Source organism: Protobothrops mucrosquamatus, unplaced genomic scaffold (assembly GCF_001527695.2).
Source record: "Protobothrops mucrosquamatus isolate PMUCROS unplaced genomic scaffold, P.Mucros_1.0 scaffold578, whole genome shotgun sequence".
Taxonomy (NCBI): Eukaryota; Metazoa; Chordata; class Lepidosauria; order Squamata; family Viperidae; genus Protobothrops; species Protobothrops mucrosquamatus.
In genome coordinates this window covers 593,257-611,492 of record NW_015386879.1, presented here as the reverse complement: position 1 = coordinate 611,492, position 18,236 = coordinate 593,257, and the positions used below count along the sequence as shown (strand labels likewise).

Here is an 18,236-nt window from a genome sequence, read left to right as displayed (position 1 = left end):
GAGGAGGCGTGTTGGAGGGAGAGTTCGGACAGGGGCATGGTGGGAAGGAGGCTTTGCTCCGGATGCAGCCAAGGTTTTTTGCCTGCGTTGTGTTGCTGCTTCCAGGAGGGATACTTCAGACAAGCTTTGTACATCTTCTTCATAAGCTGGAGCGTGGGAAGGGAAGAAGGGAAAAGGACCTGGGTCAAGATAATAAAGAAAAGACGGGAACTACGAGCACAAAGCTTGCAAGTCCATCCTCTCTCACACACAATGTCCTTGGCAGCTAATGTAGACAAAACCACAATTCTACTAAGCTCCACCTGCTATTTAAAAGTTAAGGCTTAGGCCAGGGGTAGGCAACCTTGGCTCTTTTATGACTCGTGGACTTCAACTCCCAGAATTCCTGAGCCAGCCATGCTGAGGGGAAAGGGAGAGGTTTCCAAGCTGAGCCCTGCTGGCTCAGGAATTCTGGGAGTTGAAGTACACGAGTCATAAAAGAGCCAAGGTTGACTACCCCTGGTCTAGGAGGCTTACTGCTTAGAACAGGAGGACTTAGGACAGGGGTAGGCAACCTTGGCTCTTTTATGACTCGTGGGCTTCAACTCCCAGAATTCCTCAGCCAGCGTGGCTCAGCTTGGAAACCTCTCCCTTTCCCCTCAGCATGGCTGGCTCAGGAATTCTGGGAGTTGAAGTCCACGAGGCATAAAAGAGCCAAGGTTGCCTACCCTGGGCTTAGGCACTGAAACTCAGACTGGACTAGAAGACCTCCACAGTCCCTTCCAACTCTGTTATTCTGTTATTTTTGTTACCACCCTCTCCCCCTCCTCCTCCTCTTCCTTCTCCCAGATTTCCCATCACCTTTTATCGTTCTTTTTTTAAAAAAAATTGGAAACAGGGAGAAATTATTTCAATTTTTTCCCCTCAATTCTGTTGTTGTTCTCTTTGTCTCTGCTGCTGCTGTTGTTCCATTTTCATAAGAATCTAAATTTAAATAAAGTTCTTCATCCCACACCTAAATGACAAAATGTGCCTGCCTACGTGCAGTGAGGTGTTAAAATGAGATATAAGCAAAAAGTCAGGCTCAAAACAAGCATTCTTAAAGGAGAGTATTTTATATTAACATATTAAACCAACCATGAATATAAATGAAATCCAACCAGGAATCTTTCGGAATTTCAGTTGGTAGTTAAGTGTACCGAGAAGGGAAAGATCGGATAAAATAAAAGCAGATGTCAATGTGGGGGCCCCATCACTGGAGGTTTTTAAGAAGAGACTGGACAACCATTTATCTGAAATGGTGTAGGGTCTCCTGCTTGAGCAGGGGGTTGGACTAGAAGACCTCCAAGATCCCTTCCAGCTCTGTTATTCTGCTATTCCTTTGCCAGCTGCTAACAGGATCTATTTGGGGAATATAAAGGCTCAAATGCCAGTTGAGTGATATGTCTCCAACCCCATAGTTTTAGGCAGTTTGGACAAGCCAGGAAAAAGAAGTGCCCTCCGTGCCCTCTTTGTTGCTTTTTATGTCCTTTGTAAAACTTCTAATAAAAGTTACATATCAAAAGAAAAGTTGTTTGGAAAGGTTTGTGCGAGTCCCCCCCTAAGCTAGTCACAGCAGTGGGAATACTTCCGTTGATCCTTTACAAATTTGCCTCCATTTCTTACCTTTGCTCTAGATGCCAATCAATCTTTCAACCTTAACCTTGCTCCCCCCCCCAGAGATAAATGCAACCTGTATCTTTCGGTTACCTGGCCTCATTTAAATCAATACAGTTCTGGGAAAGCCACCATGACTCATGCTGAGAACCGGCTCAGCCCAACAGGTGAGGCCTCACTCACCTTTGGTGCCAGGTACTGAGAAGCTTTATTCACAACCCACTTGGGCAGGGATCCTAGGTTGGAGAAGAGATGGAAAATACATTCGGATTCAATCAGGTTTAATTTCATCTTCATCCCAACCGGTCCTTTTCCCCCACCTTGAAAGCGTCCACCCCTTTGGAACAATGACCGCTCAGCTGTCCCCTCAAATTAAATTCCTCTAAAAAGCAAATTTGCAGAAGAAGAGGGCAAAACCAGACAGGAAGAAAGCATCACAAAAGGCACTAGGAAGAATTGGGAAACGGCGGTGAACAGAAGCCAGAGCAGATAAGGAAAGTGAAAGGAGAAAGCATGAAAAGAGCACATATTTCTAGGAAAGAGCTGTTGAGAAGAGGAATCCTGAAATAACATACGAACTGTTGCTGGACTTCAAACCCTACACATACAAAGTGTTTTGGGTGGAGGGGCTGTCCAGCGCTCAAAGCCTCTTTGCTTGCTGGTCCCCCTAAATCAGTGGTTCTCAACCTTTTTAATGCCGCGACCCCCCAACCGGTCGTAAGTCGAGGACTAAACCGGTTGTACGTCAAGGACTACCCAACCGGTCGTAAGTCGAGGACTTTCCCTGCCCGGGAGCGCCGCGCATGCGTGGTTCCGCCCCCTGCGCCAGCCGAGGCGTAGCTGGCAAGCGGCAGAGACGGAGCAGGCCGACCACCAGCTTGCCCAGCCCAACGGAGGTAAGGCACCCGCCGGAAAAGGGGAAAAAATGGCGGACAAAAAAAATGGCGGACAGCCTTGCTTGGCGACCCCCGTGAAATGGTCGATCGACCCCAAATGGGATCGCGACCCATAGGTTGAGAACCGCTGCCCTAAATCAATGGTGGCAAACCTTTTAGAGACCGAGTGCCCAAACTGCAACCCAAAACCCACTTATTTATCGCCGGGTGCCAGGTGGGTGTGGCCCACTGGGTGGGCGTGGCTGTGATGGTCATGGCAGACTGGGTGGGTGTGGCCAAGGTGGGCGTGATTACCTCGATGTTGCTCGTGGGGAGGGACGCCTGTGGGGGCCAGGCAGGGTTGGGGGAGATCCAGGGGGTCTCTGGCAGATGGGGCAGTGGGCAGGAGGCTTGTCCTGCGGGGTGAGGCAAGGCAAGGCGGGGGTGCCATTGTCGCAGGGCAAGGCGAGGCAGGGGCCGGGGCAGCTGCTGCCTGACACCATCGGCCCCTGCACACAGAGGCCAGCGAGTGCATGGGTGCTGGGATGCATCTCGGCAAGTTAGCAGGCGCCTGGTTGAAGAGGGACAGTTGCCATCTCCGGGGCATGGTGCGCGTGCCCACAGAGAGGGCTCTGAGTGCCGCCTCTGGCACGCGTGCCATAGGTTCGCCACCACTGCCCTAAATAATTCCTGCCCCAAAAGAGGATTCATAAAGAGTTGGGAGGACAATTACAATGAAATAAACAATTGTGACAGAACCCAAAGGTGCTTTTTTTTCAGGAGGCAACTGGACTGTCTTGTGTGTCTTTTGAAGACTTTTCGCTTCTCCTCCAAGAAGCTTCTTCAGCTCTGACTAGATGTGACAGAATGTCTTCCTCAGAACATGGTCAGGAGGAGGAAACACATTTGCAGAGACCCTGGATGAGGGGGGATATGATAGCAGTCTTCCAGTATCTCAGGGGCTGCCCCAAAGAAGAGGGAGTCAAGCTATTCTCCAAGGTGCCTGAAGGCAGGACAAGAAGCAACGGATGGAAACTAATCAAGGAGAGAAGCAACCTAGAACTAAGGAGAAACTTCCTGACAGTGAGAACAATTAACCAGTGGAACAACCTGCCTCCAAAAGTGGTGAATGCTCCAACACTGGAAGTTTTTAAGAAGAGACTGGACAGCCATTTGTCCGAAATGGTATAGGGTTACCTGTCTGAGCAGGGGGTTGGACTTGATGACCTCCAAGGTCCCTTCCAACTTTATTATTATTATTATTAATCCGGCCTTGCCTGGGGTGGGGGTAAGAGAATTGTCCTGGGCCCCACCCAATTTGGAAGGGGATCATGGGTTTACATTCAGGGCAGTGAAAAAAATAATCCATTCAATACAACCCAGAATTATTTCAGTGACTGAGGTCCCACAAAAGTCCCAGCCACAGGAAATTAAAAAAAAAGTGCTTTGATGGTAAAATGGGTGGCTTATACACTTAATAAGTAAATAAATAATAATAATAATAAGAACTGCAACAAACATTGTGCCCTCAAATCTCAAGGATGGGGGCCTGAACTAATGCACGCAAACTTTACTTGACATCTAGGTGTTCATTTGTAGATTAGATCTCTCCTGTGCTGATTTCTTGAAATCTAACATGCTTCCCACACTTATTCAACACCTCCTGCCACATGGATGAAAAGCACTGTAGCTGTTGTATTTGTAGCAGTTAACTGATGAGCTTCCCACACTGAATGATTGGGCGGTGGGGTTGGGGGTTGGGGATGGATGGAAGGGGCTCTGACTCAGACAGTAAGAGCAATAGGATTTAATCTTACATACAGCCCAATAGTGCTTAACAACAGTCTCTGGGCAGTTTACAATGTGTTATTTGCATATTTCCCCCAATAATCTGGGTCCTCGTTTTACCAACCTCGGAAGGATGGAAGGCTGAGTCAACCTTGAGCCGGTGAGGATCGAACTCCAGGCTGTGAACAAGGTTTGCCTGCAACACTGCAGTTTACCCACTGTGCCACCAGGGGGTCCTGCTCCAGAATTTGGAAGGGTTGACCAAGCAATCTTCAGGATAATATAAGCAGCTCAAGATCTGGTTTTGAAGCAGGTTAGATTATCTTGCACGTATAATAATAATAGTAAAGTTGGAAGGGACCTTGAAGGTCATCTAGTCCAACCCCCTGCTCAGGCAGGAAACCCTATACCATTTTGGACAAATGGCTGTCCAGTCTCTTCTTAAAAACGTCCAGTGCATTCACCGCTTCTGGAGGCAGGTAGTTCCACTGGTTAATTGTTCTCACTGTCAGGAAGTTTCTCCTTAGTTCTAGGTTGCTTCTCTCCTTGATTAGTTTCCACCCGTTGCTTCCTGTCCTGCCTTCAGGCGCCTTGGAGAATAGCTTGACTCCCTCTTCTTTGGGGCAGCCCCTGAGATATTGGAACACTGCTATCATGTCCCTCCTCGTCCTTCTCTTCATTAAACTAGACATTCCCAATTCCAGCAACCGTTCCTTATATGTTTTAGCCTCCAGTCCCCTAATCATCTTTGTTGCTCTTCTCTGCACTCTTTCTAGAGTCTCAGCATCTTTTTTACATCGCGGTGACCAAAACTGGATGCCGTATTCCAAGTGTGGCCTTACCAAGGCATTGTAAAGTGGTATTAACACTTCACGTGATCTTGATTCTATCCCTCTGTTAATGCAGCCTAGCACTGTGTTGGTATGATTCAGTTTACCTTGGCACGGCTCTATGTTTGAAGTGGCCCTCATTCCAGCCTACCTCCTAGTAACAGCCGATTATTTCAATTTAAATCTGTGGTGAGAGTGCCCATCTGTCCTGAACTGTGATGAGCGCAGTGCTGGCTCCAAAGCACCTTTCCTGCTTCAGATCCAACTAAATGCAACATCTGTCTCTAAAACGGGTCCTTACCTTTTGGGTCTACCTGGGCCAAATAAGTCAAGCAGCAACTGCTGGGTCCAGTTGGTTGCACTAGGTATCCAGCTAAGAGAGACACAGCTCTTATGAGATCCTTGCGGGGAGGGTATTTCTACACAAAAGAAAGGCGAACAATGAGTTGGGGTTGAGTTTTGGGTCTGAGCCTTTGAACAAGTCCCTCCATTAACTGAACTGATGTTGTAGGTGTGGACCTGCAAAGCCAACATTGACCACTAGATAGTGTGCAGTGTGTTGTGGAAGAAAAGCACACCTACTACTGTGTTTCCCCAAAAATAAGAGCCAATTGGCTCTTTTTCAGGACGCTTGTAAGATAAGCCCCACCCCAAAAATAAGCCCCAGTTAAGATAGTCAGCCAGATAAACGCACTTAGTACCGTATTTCCCCGAAAATAAGACCTAGCTGGAGAATAAGCCCTAATGCATCTTTTGGAGGCAAAAACTAACATAAGACCTGGTCTTATTTTGGGGAAAACATGGTAGCAGAGGGCAGCTCAACTTCCAGTGCTAAACTCACATTGTGCTGATTTCTCACAACCCACCAAATCCAGGTTAAGAAACTGTGTCACACAGCATGCCATGCCCAAACAATAGGATGATTTAGGCTAAGCCAGGGGTTGGCAACCTTGGCTCTTTTATGACTCGTGGACTTCAACTCCCAGAATTCCTGAGCCAGCCACGCTGAGAGAAAAGGGAGAGGTTTCCAAGCTGAGCCCTGCTGGCTCAGGAATTCTGGGTAGTTGAAGTCCAGGAGTCATAAAAGAGCCAAGGTTGCCTACCCCTGGGCTAAGCCAAGGGTATCTTCCCACAATGTGGCGACAACCAAAGCTACTAGGCCCATTTTAGTCTAGTGTGTACCATGTCGTGCAAATCACGCTGTGTACAGGTAGTCCTCGACTTGCAACAGTTCATTTAGTGGCCGTTCGAAGTTACAACGGCGCTGAAAAAAGGGACATGACTGTTTTTCACCCTTATGACTGTCGCAGCCTCCCCAGTGTCATGTGACCAAAATTCGGACGCTTGGCAACTGGTTCACATTTATGACGGTTGCAGCGTCCCGGGGTCACGTGATCCCCTTTGGCAACCTTCTGACAAGCAAAGTCAATGGGGGAGCCGGATTCGCTTAAGAACCAGATTACTGACTTAGCAACTGCAGTGATTCACTTAACAACTGTGGCAAGAAAAGTCATAAAATGGGGCAAAACCCACTTAGCAACAGAAATTTCGGGCTCAATTGTGGTCTTAAGTTGAGGACTACCTGTAAGCCACTCAGAAAGGTCCCAGTTTGTCTTGCTCACTTACCTGGTGCTTGACAGAGAAATTGAGGATTACATATGACTTATCCAAGATTCTCCAAGACCTCAAGGTGACGACATCTCTGTTCTTTAAAGGTTTCGGGCACTTCCCTAGCCAGGAAGATAGAGAAGGTGCATCAGTTTGATAGGCAGGGATTTAAACCAATAGAAAAAAAAGGGGGGGGGTAAACATAATTTAAATTACAGAAACACAGAGCTGGAAGGGAGCACAAGGTCCCTCCAGTCCAACGCTCTGCAAAACTCAATGAAGAGTGTTTGGCCTTTTCTTTATGCATCTGAGCACAATTTTCACGCTTCCCTCAAGTTCCCGTTTTCTTCAGGCTGAACTCCTCCAATCCCTTCCGCCTGTCTTCACAAGCAGGCCCTCAGGCCCTTGCGTCACCTCTGCTGTCTGCTTCTAAACCCTCTCTCACCTGTTAATAACCTTCTGGCTCTGCGGTACCCAGGGCTATAATTCTGCAAGGTTAATCTTTTATATCATCCAGGTGAGCCTTGCCAACCCGAGGCCTCGCTGGCATGTGCTGGCATTGCTATGTCAGGAATGCCCCAATTTGCATGGCAGCTTACCTAGCAAATTGGCAGCCTGCTCTGACAGGCCTGGATACCATCAGGTGATCACTGCTTTGTTGTTAATTGCGAAGTCGTGTCTGACCCATCGCGACCCCATGGACAACGTTCCTCCAGGACTTCCTGTCCTCTACCATCTTCTGGAGTCCATTGAAGCTCACGCCTACTGCTTCAGGGACTCCATCCAGCCACCTCACTCTCTGTCTGTCCCCTTTTTCTATTGCCCTCCATCTTTCCCAGCATTAGGCCTTGCTACATACAATGAATTCTATTTTATCCTCCTTCTTAGGGGAAAGAGACCAAAAGCTTTGGAAGAATTCTGCAACCCCTTGCCTTTACACATTGCAATGTTCAGGAATTAGGATTTAAAAAAAAATAAATTAATTAAAAAGCCATTCAGCATGTACTGATTAATTTATCTCAGCCCAACCCACCTTGTGGGGTTGTCGTTGCGAGGAAAATGGGAAGCGGAAGGGAAATCAGGTGTGTTGGCTGCCTTGAGTTATTTATAATAAAGGTGGAGTAAAAATTCTAATAAATCAAGCTGCATAAAAACCCTGTAAAGGTAGTTGGACCCATTATTCATGGAATCAGAACAAAGATGGGAAACCAGGTAATCCTTGACTTATAACCACAATTGGAACCAGTATTTCCATGGCTAAGCCAAATGGTGGTTTAGTGAGTCGTGCCTGATTTTATGACCTCTTTTGCGAATCGCTACAATTGTTCAGTGAATCATGCAATCATTATAAACGAATCCCACTTTCCCACATGGGTTTTGCTTGTTGGAAGGCAGCTGGGAAATCTGTGTCACGTGATCCCAGGATGCTGCAACCGTTTCAAAGAGAGGCCGGCTGCCAATTTTGGTCACGTAGCCCATGGGGATGCTGTGACAGCCGTAAGTGTGAGGATCAGTGGCAAGTTACTTTTTTTAAAAAAAGCCAACATAACTTCAAACGGCCATTCAATGCTTTTTTTCAGGAGGCAACTGGACTTTCTTGTTTTTTTTTCTTCAAAGACGTTCCGCTTCTCATCCACGAAGCTTCTTCAGTTCTGACTGGATGGTGGCGAATAAAAGGATTCAGTCAAGAGCTGAAGAAACTTCTTGGATGAGAAGTGAAACGTCTTCAAAGAAAAACAAGGAAGTCCAGTTGCTTCCTGAAAAAGCATCTTTGGGACAACCGTGATCTGGATGACTGAGAATCTCCATAGACCAGGGGTCTTCAACCATGGCAACTTTAAGACTTGTGGACTTCAACTCCCAGAATTCCTCAGCCAGCCATGCTGAGGGGAAAGGGAGAGGTTTCCAAGCTGAGCCCTGCTGGCTCAGGAATTCTGGGAGTTGAAGTCCATGAGTCATAAAAGAGCCAGGGTTGCCTACCCCTGGGCTAAGCCAAGGGTATGTTCCCACAATGTGGCGACAACCAAAGCTACTAGTAAAGCTGGCTGAGGAATTCTGGAAATTGAAGTCCACAAGTCTTAAAGTTGCCAAGGTTGAGGACCCCTGCCATAGACATTAAATGAATCATTCAAGTCAAGGACTACCTGTGGAACATCAAGCCATAGGGCATTAGAAAAGATAGTAATCCTTGCGCTTGTTGTCATGAATATTCTATTTATATTAGGTTGATATCTTTCATCTTTCAACTCAAAGCTCATAAGTTACCCAATGAGCTTCCATAGCTGAGAGAAGGTCTAGAACAGGTATGTCCAACTTTGGCAACTTTGTGGACTTCAACTTCAAGCATGGCTGGCTGGGGAATTCTGGGAGTTGAAGTCCACAGGTCTTAACTTTGCCAAGGTTGGAGACTCCTGGTCTAGACTTTGGTTTTGATCTTACCTAGTCCATCTCCTTAAGTACCATACGGCATATTTTGTGCATAATGTGCACCATATGGTTTGCTGGTTCTGGAGGGACAGCCATAAGCCACACAAAAAGCAGATGCTCTTCTCTGCCTATCAAGGATCTGAGATATCAGCAGATATTGGCCAGTTTAGGATCTAGTGAGGTCTGGCTAAGCAGACAAGGGTCCAGAGATGAACATTTCTAAAAGAGCTTGAGCAAGAACAAAGCTCTCCAACTTCTGGTATCTGGTATCGAGAGATCTTCTGCCTCTAATTCCAGAAGAAATTCCAGAAGCATGTACTAAGGCCATCTCAGACTTGTCTGTGTCATCACAAAAGCCTAAATTAGCTAAATCTGGTTCCACTTTAATTATAGCATTCAGAGAACCATGTAATTTGGGGCTCTAGGCCTAAAGGCAGAGGGTCAGTTTGGGATAGTGGTTAAGGCATCTGGCTAGAAACCTGGAAGTTCTAGTCTTGCTCTGGGCACAAAGTCAGCAGGGGGATCTTGGGCCAGTCAGTCTCTCTCGGCCCTAGGAAACAGGCAATGGCAAATCACTTCCAAAACACCTTGCCAAGAAAAATGCAAGGATTGTCTAGACCAGGGGTCTTCAAACTTGGCCCTTTTATGACTTGTGGACTTCAACTCCCAGAATTCTTCAGCCAGGCACATTGGCTGAGGAATTCTGGGAGTTGAAGTCCACAAGTCATGAAGGGGCCATAGTTCCCCCATGCTGGCTGAGGAATTCTGGGAGTTGAAGTCCACAAGTCATAAAATGGCCAAGTTTGAAGACCCCTGGTCTAGAAAGTTGGCAGGACTCAAGACTGATTCAAAAGTACTGAGAAAAAAAAAGATCTACAGACTGACAAATTTCGCCATAATTTGGGCGAAACTCTTTCCCGATCAAATTTTTAACCTGGATGCCAAAAACTAAGAATCGAATCCTGCCATCTGCTTGTTAAGAACGGTATGCACCTAATATCACGAAATCTTCTAGTTCCTTACTCACAGGAATAGTATCCCACATCAGCGTTGTCAGAGAGCCGGGCGATCTCATGGGTTTCGATAACATTCAAGTCCCACTTCTTCCGGTATTCGGTGTCATGTAGGACATCAAACACGGTCTCAGCTGACACATCCGGCATGTTCACACAGCCCTGTGATCAAAGGAGAGGCAATGTTAGACTAGTCAGTGGCCTGATGGTCAAGCTGTTCTAGGTTGGGTCCATGGTCTTTTTTTTTTAAAATATGTTTTATTGATTTTTAACACAATCACCTTAATTTTTGGTAAACAGCGTGTTGTCTGGGTTAGTATTTTAAAAAAACAATCAATAACAATTAATTTCTATAATTCTATAGTCCATATAATGACTTTGCTTGCTTTTCTCTTCTTCCAATAACGCTCTCTTTTGCCAACCTTAAATTAATACAGTTATTATTTGAATAAATGACAATTAAATATAGACATTTTCCTCATGTTTCTGCAAATGGTCTTGTATATCTCGGGTTCTGCCTCTATAATTTCCCTAGTATCACCAGGGTTATTACACAGAGGCTCTCACAGACATTATGGGGATGTAAACCGCACACAAATAAACCACAGGAGCCGTGGTGGCACATTGATTAGAATGCAGTATTGCTGGTTAACTCTGCCCACTGTCAGGAGTTCGATCTTTTCTAGAGAGCCTTAAATGTAAAACGGGAATATTGTACAACAATATGGTAAAACAAGAGACATGGTGGTGCAGTGGCTAAAATGCAGAATTGCAGGCTAATTCTGCCAACTGCCAGCAGTTTGATCTTGACCGGCTCAAGGTTGACTCAGCCTTCCGTCTTTCCGAGGTCGGTAAAATGAGGACCCAGATTGTTGGGGGCAAAACGCTGACTCCGTAAACCACTTAGAGAGGGCTGTAAAGCACCGTGAAGTGGCATATAAATCTAAGTGCTATTGCTAAACACTTTTCTGCTCTCAGATGTGGCAAAACTGATCAATCTATGTATCAAAATGTTTTATTCATTTATCAGAATATAAAATACAAAGGAAAATGAAAATAATGGGAGCAGGGGAAAGGTGAAAGGGAAAAAGAGAAAGTGTGGGGTAGAGGGGAGAAAGAAAGGCGTTGTCTTCCAACTCTTTTTAGCACAGAAGTAGACAATAACATTACAACCTCAACTGTTTATTTTTATACAATAATACATACGAGCCGTTTCTATAACAACAAATCTATCATCAGCAAAACCAAAACCAGAGTTTCAATTTTTCATGAAAAGTGATCAATCTAAAATGGCCTTGAAAGAGAAAAACTGGCAAGATCAGTGGCGACCTATAGTCTTATCCTCTGTTGGGTTTGGAGAGCTTTGAATCACATTCGGAATCAAAGGAGGCGGGGAAAGATTATTGCCATATTTCTTGGTTTAAATATTTGAAAGATATCTTGCGTTTTTGTGCATTTTAATGTCGATGGCTGCCTGGAGTGTTCCATTAACAGGGGGAAAAAAATAGCCCAAGATGTTAATTGGAAGAAAGAATAATAAAAGGTCCAAGTTGGGGGCTTTCAGAATAGACTTCAGAAGCAATAAAAGTTTGGTTGGCAAGTGTGGTTAATGACTGCTACAGGAATAAGCCCAGAAAACATTCCAATGTAATGATTCCTCACACACAATCTAGGAAAATAACAGGTTGGATTGGATGCATGAGGTGACCTTGTGAGATCCAGTGTAAGTCACCTGAATAAACTAGGCTGTGAAAATGCCTTCTGTCCTTTAGCAAATGAATGTTGGCAACCCATGTCTCTCTCTGCAACTTGGCATACTCTGCCTCCGAAATAAATAGAAAATACTTGTAGCTCCGGTTTCAGATTTTGGCAGGGGTTTGTTCTCCAAGCTTGCTTCAGTTCAGTTTCTGAACTTTTCGTTACCAGACTAAGTAACATCAACAGGAGGATTTGTTTGTCCTGTTCCTCTTGGAACAGCCTCTTGGGAAAGCCCAGGGAAATCATCAAAACAATTAAAAAACGAAAATTAGAATATTTTGGACATGGGATGCGACACCCAGAAAAATACGGCATACTCCATTTAATCCTCCAGGGAAAGATGGAAGACAAACGAGGTCCAGGCAGAAGAAGAACATCATGGCTTCAAAATCTAAGGGACTGGTTTGGACAAAACTCAGCAGCACTTTTTCGTGCGGCTGCTGATAAAAACAGGATCGCCAACATGATCGCCAACATCCAATAACGGATATGGCACAAGAAGAAGTTCCTATTTAGCTTATAAATGTCTTGTGTGCCAATGTGGTTGGCAAACTTGGAGAGCAAACCACCACCAATTTCTACCTCCTCCTATGAGCCAACGGCAATCTCCTTTTAGGCATTACAACATACTATAATATTTTTATTCGGTATACACTTATATCCAAGTGTAGTACAAGATCTATTTTTCTCCACCCGGTGAGGGAGGTTCGGCTGACAGAGCACGGCTGGCCCAAGTTCACTCAAGTAGCTTCCTCTTCTAGAGGAAGAACGTGGACCTGAATTCTTCTTCCCAATCCAGTACCATCAACACTGGACCGCACTGGTTCCCATGACGATAATGGAGAGCTATACAGGTTGTCCTCGACTTACAAGAGTTCATTTGGAGACCGTTCGAAGTTACAACAGCACTGAAAAAAGTGACTTACGACTGTTTTTCACACTTACGACTGTGATCATCATGTGATCAAGCTTGGCAACTGCTTCATATTTATGACGGCCGCTGTCTCCCAGGGTCACGTGATCCCCTTTTGCAACCTTCTGACAAGCAAAGTCAATGAGGGAAGCCAGATTCGCTTAACGGCTGTGCTGCTCACTTAAGCACTACAATGATTCACTTGACAACTTTGGCAAGAAATGGGGCAAAACTCACTTAGCAACTGTCTTGCTTAACAACAGAAATGTTGGGCTCAATTGCAAGTCACAGGCTAGCTGTAATCCTGTACATTTGGAGGGCTTCAGATGGAAGAAAGCAATGCTCCGTAGGGACATATGTATTCCCTCGTTTTATGTGTTATGTGACAGTTACATCTCCTGCTGTGGACACCTCTAATACAACTAAAATTGTATTTTAATTAGGAATTGTTCTTTAAAAGGGTCATTTTCTACATCTGAAATGCATTAATGTTTCTCTTTTTTTCTTGAAAAAGCATAAGGTTATGGATGCAACTCTTTGCTGACGGCCATATTTCTATTCCCACACCAGCTTGGCTCTTTTATTTATCTTATCTAGAGGAAGAATTGAACTCAGCTTTTCTCATTGGCTCAATTTTCTACCCGCAATGGTAGGATTCCCACCCTTAATTTTTGCCTTTTTGACCTGGCCTGTTTCTAATGAAAAAGGAACAGCTTCTCCTATCATTTCTCTTCTTTCAGACAAACTAGGAGCTCCGAAGCTCTTTTCCGTGCTTCTTTGTAAATCATTGATCTGTTGGCCAACTTCCTGGTTGGCTAGTAAAACAGTGACTTTGTCTGGCTTCAGAGCAAGCGACAAATCCTATATTCTCCATGGATTATTCAACAACCTGGGATATCATGTCCTATCAAGGACATTTCCCATTAGGCTCACCTAATTATAATCTAAAAAGAATTCAAGAGCAACAATGGAAAGGTGGAATAATTCCCTTCTTTGTGGAATTATTAGGATTAGAAGCCAGCAAAAGGGGAATTTTTATGGCAGGGGCAATCTATGACTTTCTGCTTTCTGAACGATGTCCTTTCTGCCGCAGACATTTTTTTACTGGATTTTCCTGTAAATCAAGATTAGGAAATTGGAGGCTTAACAGGCTCGGCTTGTTACAGCTGTGCAAAAAAAATCTGGATGCCAGGAGTTCAAAACACGTGCATAGAATGTATCCAGAAACCACCACCCCAAATCCAACCCATCTCATCCCAATTATGGAGGACAGCTTTCGAGTCCAGAAAGACACATCTGCTCCTAGTCATATGATGTGGTCCTAGCATAAGCAGGTAGTACTTTATTTTAGTTCATTTAGTGACCGTTGGGAGTTACAACGGCAGTGAAAAAAGGTGACTTATAATCGTGTTTCCCACTTATGACCGTTGCACCATCCCCGTGGTCACATGATTTACATTGGGATGCTTGACAACTGACTCACATTTATGATGGTCGCAGTGTCCCAGGATCACATGACCCCCCCCCCTTTGCAACCAGATTCCCTTAACAACCATGTTACTAATTTAAAAACAGCCGTGATTCACTTAAAGGTAGTGAGAAAAGTCATAAAATGGGGCAAAACTCACTTAACAATCTTGGGAAAAAAACCTGATTAGATATAAATGTGATGTCAAGCTCTATTTCTAAAATATGGACTGCATCCTTGTATGAGGATTTTTGGGAAAGCATCAGACTGAATTCTATATTGGTATTACGTATACGTTATATTTTGTCCTTTGTGTTAGATTGAGTGTATTTTAACTACCCACAATGTAGAACTGAAGAAGCTTCTTGGATGAGAAGCAAAAGGTTTTCAAGGAAAAACAAAAGTCTGGTGGCCTTTTGAAAAAGCACCTTTGGGATACCCACAATATACGGAGATTCTCTTCTCAGTGTGTAATTGCTACTGTATGTTTTTCCTGTTGCAGTTGTTTGCATTTCACCGTGAAAATTATTTAACAAGCATAAAATTCCTCCTAACAGGTAGAATGTGCACCCCTATCCTTACTCAAAATCCTGCTTTAACTTCCGAATTGATCTCTCTGTATAGCTCTGCTACCTATAAGAAGCAATGACTTTAACAGCAGCAAGAATTGTACTTGCCCAATATTGGAAAAATGAAAACTTACCAACTGAGGGAGCAGAAATGGATAGATTAACTTTAGAGATTAAACAGAAAGAAGACTCAGTCTACTTTAGAACATGGGATAACTTTTACCAATGGCTAGAAAAACGAGTCAGAGAGAAAGGAATGTGACATGTAATTTTGAATATATATTAGTAAGAAGAAGGCTACTGAGTGATTAATTAATACTGTTTATGATAATTAACTATATCTATTATTGTTAGTTAAATACATGTACCCAGACAATATGCTGTTTGCTAAATATTGAAAATGTTACCTGGGAAACCCCAACCCTAACCCTAACCCTAACCCAAACCCCAATCCTAATCCCGACACCATTTTATCCCTAACCCTATAAAAACTAATAAAATTTATATATATATATATAAAAGAAACAATGACTCTGAGGGCACCCTGCTGCTCTCTGAACTTGTTTTCTTGCAGACGTTTCATTACCCAACTAGGTAACATCATCAGTTCTACTGCTTGCTTTCTGAAGTGCTTGATGCCCATATGTGGCCCTAATAAAGGAGAATATTTGCAGCAGGTAATCCTCGGCGTACGCCCACAATTCAGCCCAAATTTTCTGTTTTTAAGCGAGACATTGGTTAAGTGAGTTTTGCCCCATTTTACCACCTTTTTTTTTTGCCACAGATGTTAAGTGCAGTTGATAAGTTAGTAACCTGGTTGTTAAGTGAATCTGGAATCTAGGATGCATGATCATTCTAACTTAGTTTGCTGCCTTTGAGATGGGCTGTCCTTCAGAGTTGCAGGCCATTCTCTAAACACATCTAGAGACTATCAGATCTGGGAAATCTGACATACATTTATGGAAGGGAGGTGCATGCGTGTACAGTTTAGTCAGTAAACCACAATTTAGAGTCCCTACTAATCTTCTGAAACCTCAAAGAAAATTAGCACAGCAGAATTCACAACCTTCAATTCTTTCAACCTAGCCCATCTCAAAAGTTGCTGGGAAATTAAAAGAAAAATGGGATCAATTTTGCAGTTCCAAGATATTTTAAGTCGAGGGGGAAAAAAATGTAATTACTAGCCAGAAGTTCAGCAGGCTGAATAACGATGAAAAGAAGGCTACCCTGCTTTATTTTATTGCAGTTTCTTATATTGGAATTATTGCTTCTGGATATTTTATTTTTTTTAAAAATACAATTATATCAAACGCTCTCAAGCCCATTCTGGAGAAGCTTCCCTTTTGCATTCCAGATAATTTCTTTTCATTGAAAAAAAAAACCCCATCATTTGAAAAGTCACGAGCCAAGATATCTTTAGATCCTGCTGAGCAATAAGTGATGGTTGAAAAACTATATCCCAAAGGATTGTCTATATTCTGTTTTGAATTGTTGCTCTTATTTATTTTTTTTAATTATAAGCCACAACCTCCAATTTGGCAGCTTTATAAACTTAACAAACTAATTTTTTTTCTTATTTAAAGTGCTAACAAATTATTTTCGAAACACAAGTGTTGAAATAATTAAAAATCAAGCGGGCTACTAATGCCTACTTAAGCATCTTTTGTGGAAATAGTTAGGCCTTCGGAAGACACCCCCTCCCCTCCAAAAACCCCCCACCCAAACAGCTAAACAACTGTTAGATAAAATCATCCTAAACATGAGGAAGCTCTTCAAAGTTTAACCAAAACCAGCATCTTGGTCGGCAGTTGTTAAGTCTACAAGATAAGACTGTCTGCCCAAGTAAAATTTAAATTAGGTTTTGGTATGTCTTGGTACCTAGTAATTTCGGCAACATTGCTGCCCAACTTCTAATTAAGAAGTACTTCCAATCATAGCCTGCTATTAGGTTAACATGAATAACTTTGAGTTCCTTGCTCAAGTATAGGCATCTGCTTCTAGCAGATATTAAAGGAGAAACTACCACCTAAGACCATGATCGGTACGAAGGAAAATATTTCATTGATCACATTTATGCCAGTCAGGGCTCAAGCCAACAGGACTATATTCTTCCTTGGGGGGTCTCGTTCCTTTTTGATAGTCACAACTCCATGAAGCTAGTTGAGTACCTCTGAGAAAGAACAATTATTGTAGGCCAGGTCACCCTGATTGCGAAATGGGGAACTAACAGAATAATAGAATCGGAAGGGACCTTGGAGGTCTTCTAGTCCAACCCCCTGCTCAAGCAGGAGACCCTACACGATTTCAGATGGATGGTTGTCCAATTTCTTTTTAAAAACCTCCAGTGCTGGAGCATTCAGAACTTCTTAGCTAACTAGTTAACAACCCAACTACTGCATCATTTTTTCCCCCTAATTTGAGGTCCCCACATATGATGGGCCATATTCTCTGGATCCACAGTAACTCAGCTGGCTGTGGACCATGGGAGATTTGGACCATGGAGAGTTGAACCTTACAAACACACACACACACACACACACACACACACACACACACACACACACACACACACACACACACACACCTGAGACACCTCCCAGCTTGCCCTGCTGAATTGAGATTCGCTATTCAGGACTCGATAAGAATTATGGCTTTAAAAATGTTTATGAATCTCCCCCATCCTTTTATACCGCACTGACATCCCCAACTGGGCTGTGTACCAGTTCAGAGATATCCAAAACAAAAAGAATTAAAAGGGGAAAAATATACATAAGCAGGGAGGAAGTATAAATAGGAATCAAAAGAAGAAGAAGAAAATAAGAACAAAGCACCAGGAAAATTCTGTTCCTACAGCTAATTGGACTTAAAGCTTTTAATGTCAGGTTTCTGTTACATTCCTACCACACCTGGCTTCTCATTAACCTCGGTCTCCCGGAAGAGATACAGCACAGGAGGGGAGACCCCGATTTCCTTGATTCACACGTGCAGGAAGGTAAAAAGCTGCGTTTGCAACTTTCCCCCGTTCTGCACTGAACTCCGGCTTCCTCAATTAACCCAAGTTTGTGCCTAAGCGCTCGTGTTAGCAGGGAAGGGGCTCAGGCCAAAAGCACCACGCGGGCAAAGTCCCGAGTCCCTCCTGGATGGCTCCGCGGAGTGCAGCCCACGTGTGAACGCAAGGACACACGCCTGGCTAACCCCCCTAACTCCGGCAACCACGAGAAGGCCTGACACGCAAGCGACCCGCAAGTATTGGAAGAAGGCAAAAGAGCCAAGAGGGAGAGAGCCGGGGAGACTCAGACCAGACGGGGGGGGGGAGGGTCTTTTTCGGGGTGGGGTGGGGGGCCCTTGTTAC

General features: G+C 44.1%; 1 protein-coding gene across 1 annotated transcript; it reads right to left on the bottom strand.

The window, feature by feature from the left end:
* On the bottom strand, window positions 1–10,338 carry STARD10 (StAR related lipid transfer domain containing 10; the record flags this gene model as incomplete). Its single annotated transcript, XM_015817352.1, is given in 5 exon segments — window positions 1–146; window positions 1,819–1,871; window positions 5,430–5,547; window positions 6,755–6,858; window positions 10,191–10,338. Coding segments are annotated over 5 exon segments (569 nt in total), but the record flags the coding sequence as incomplete, so codon positions are not given.
* Window positions 10,339–18,236: the final 7,898 nt, after the last annotated feature.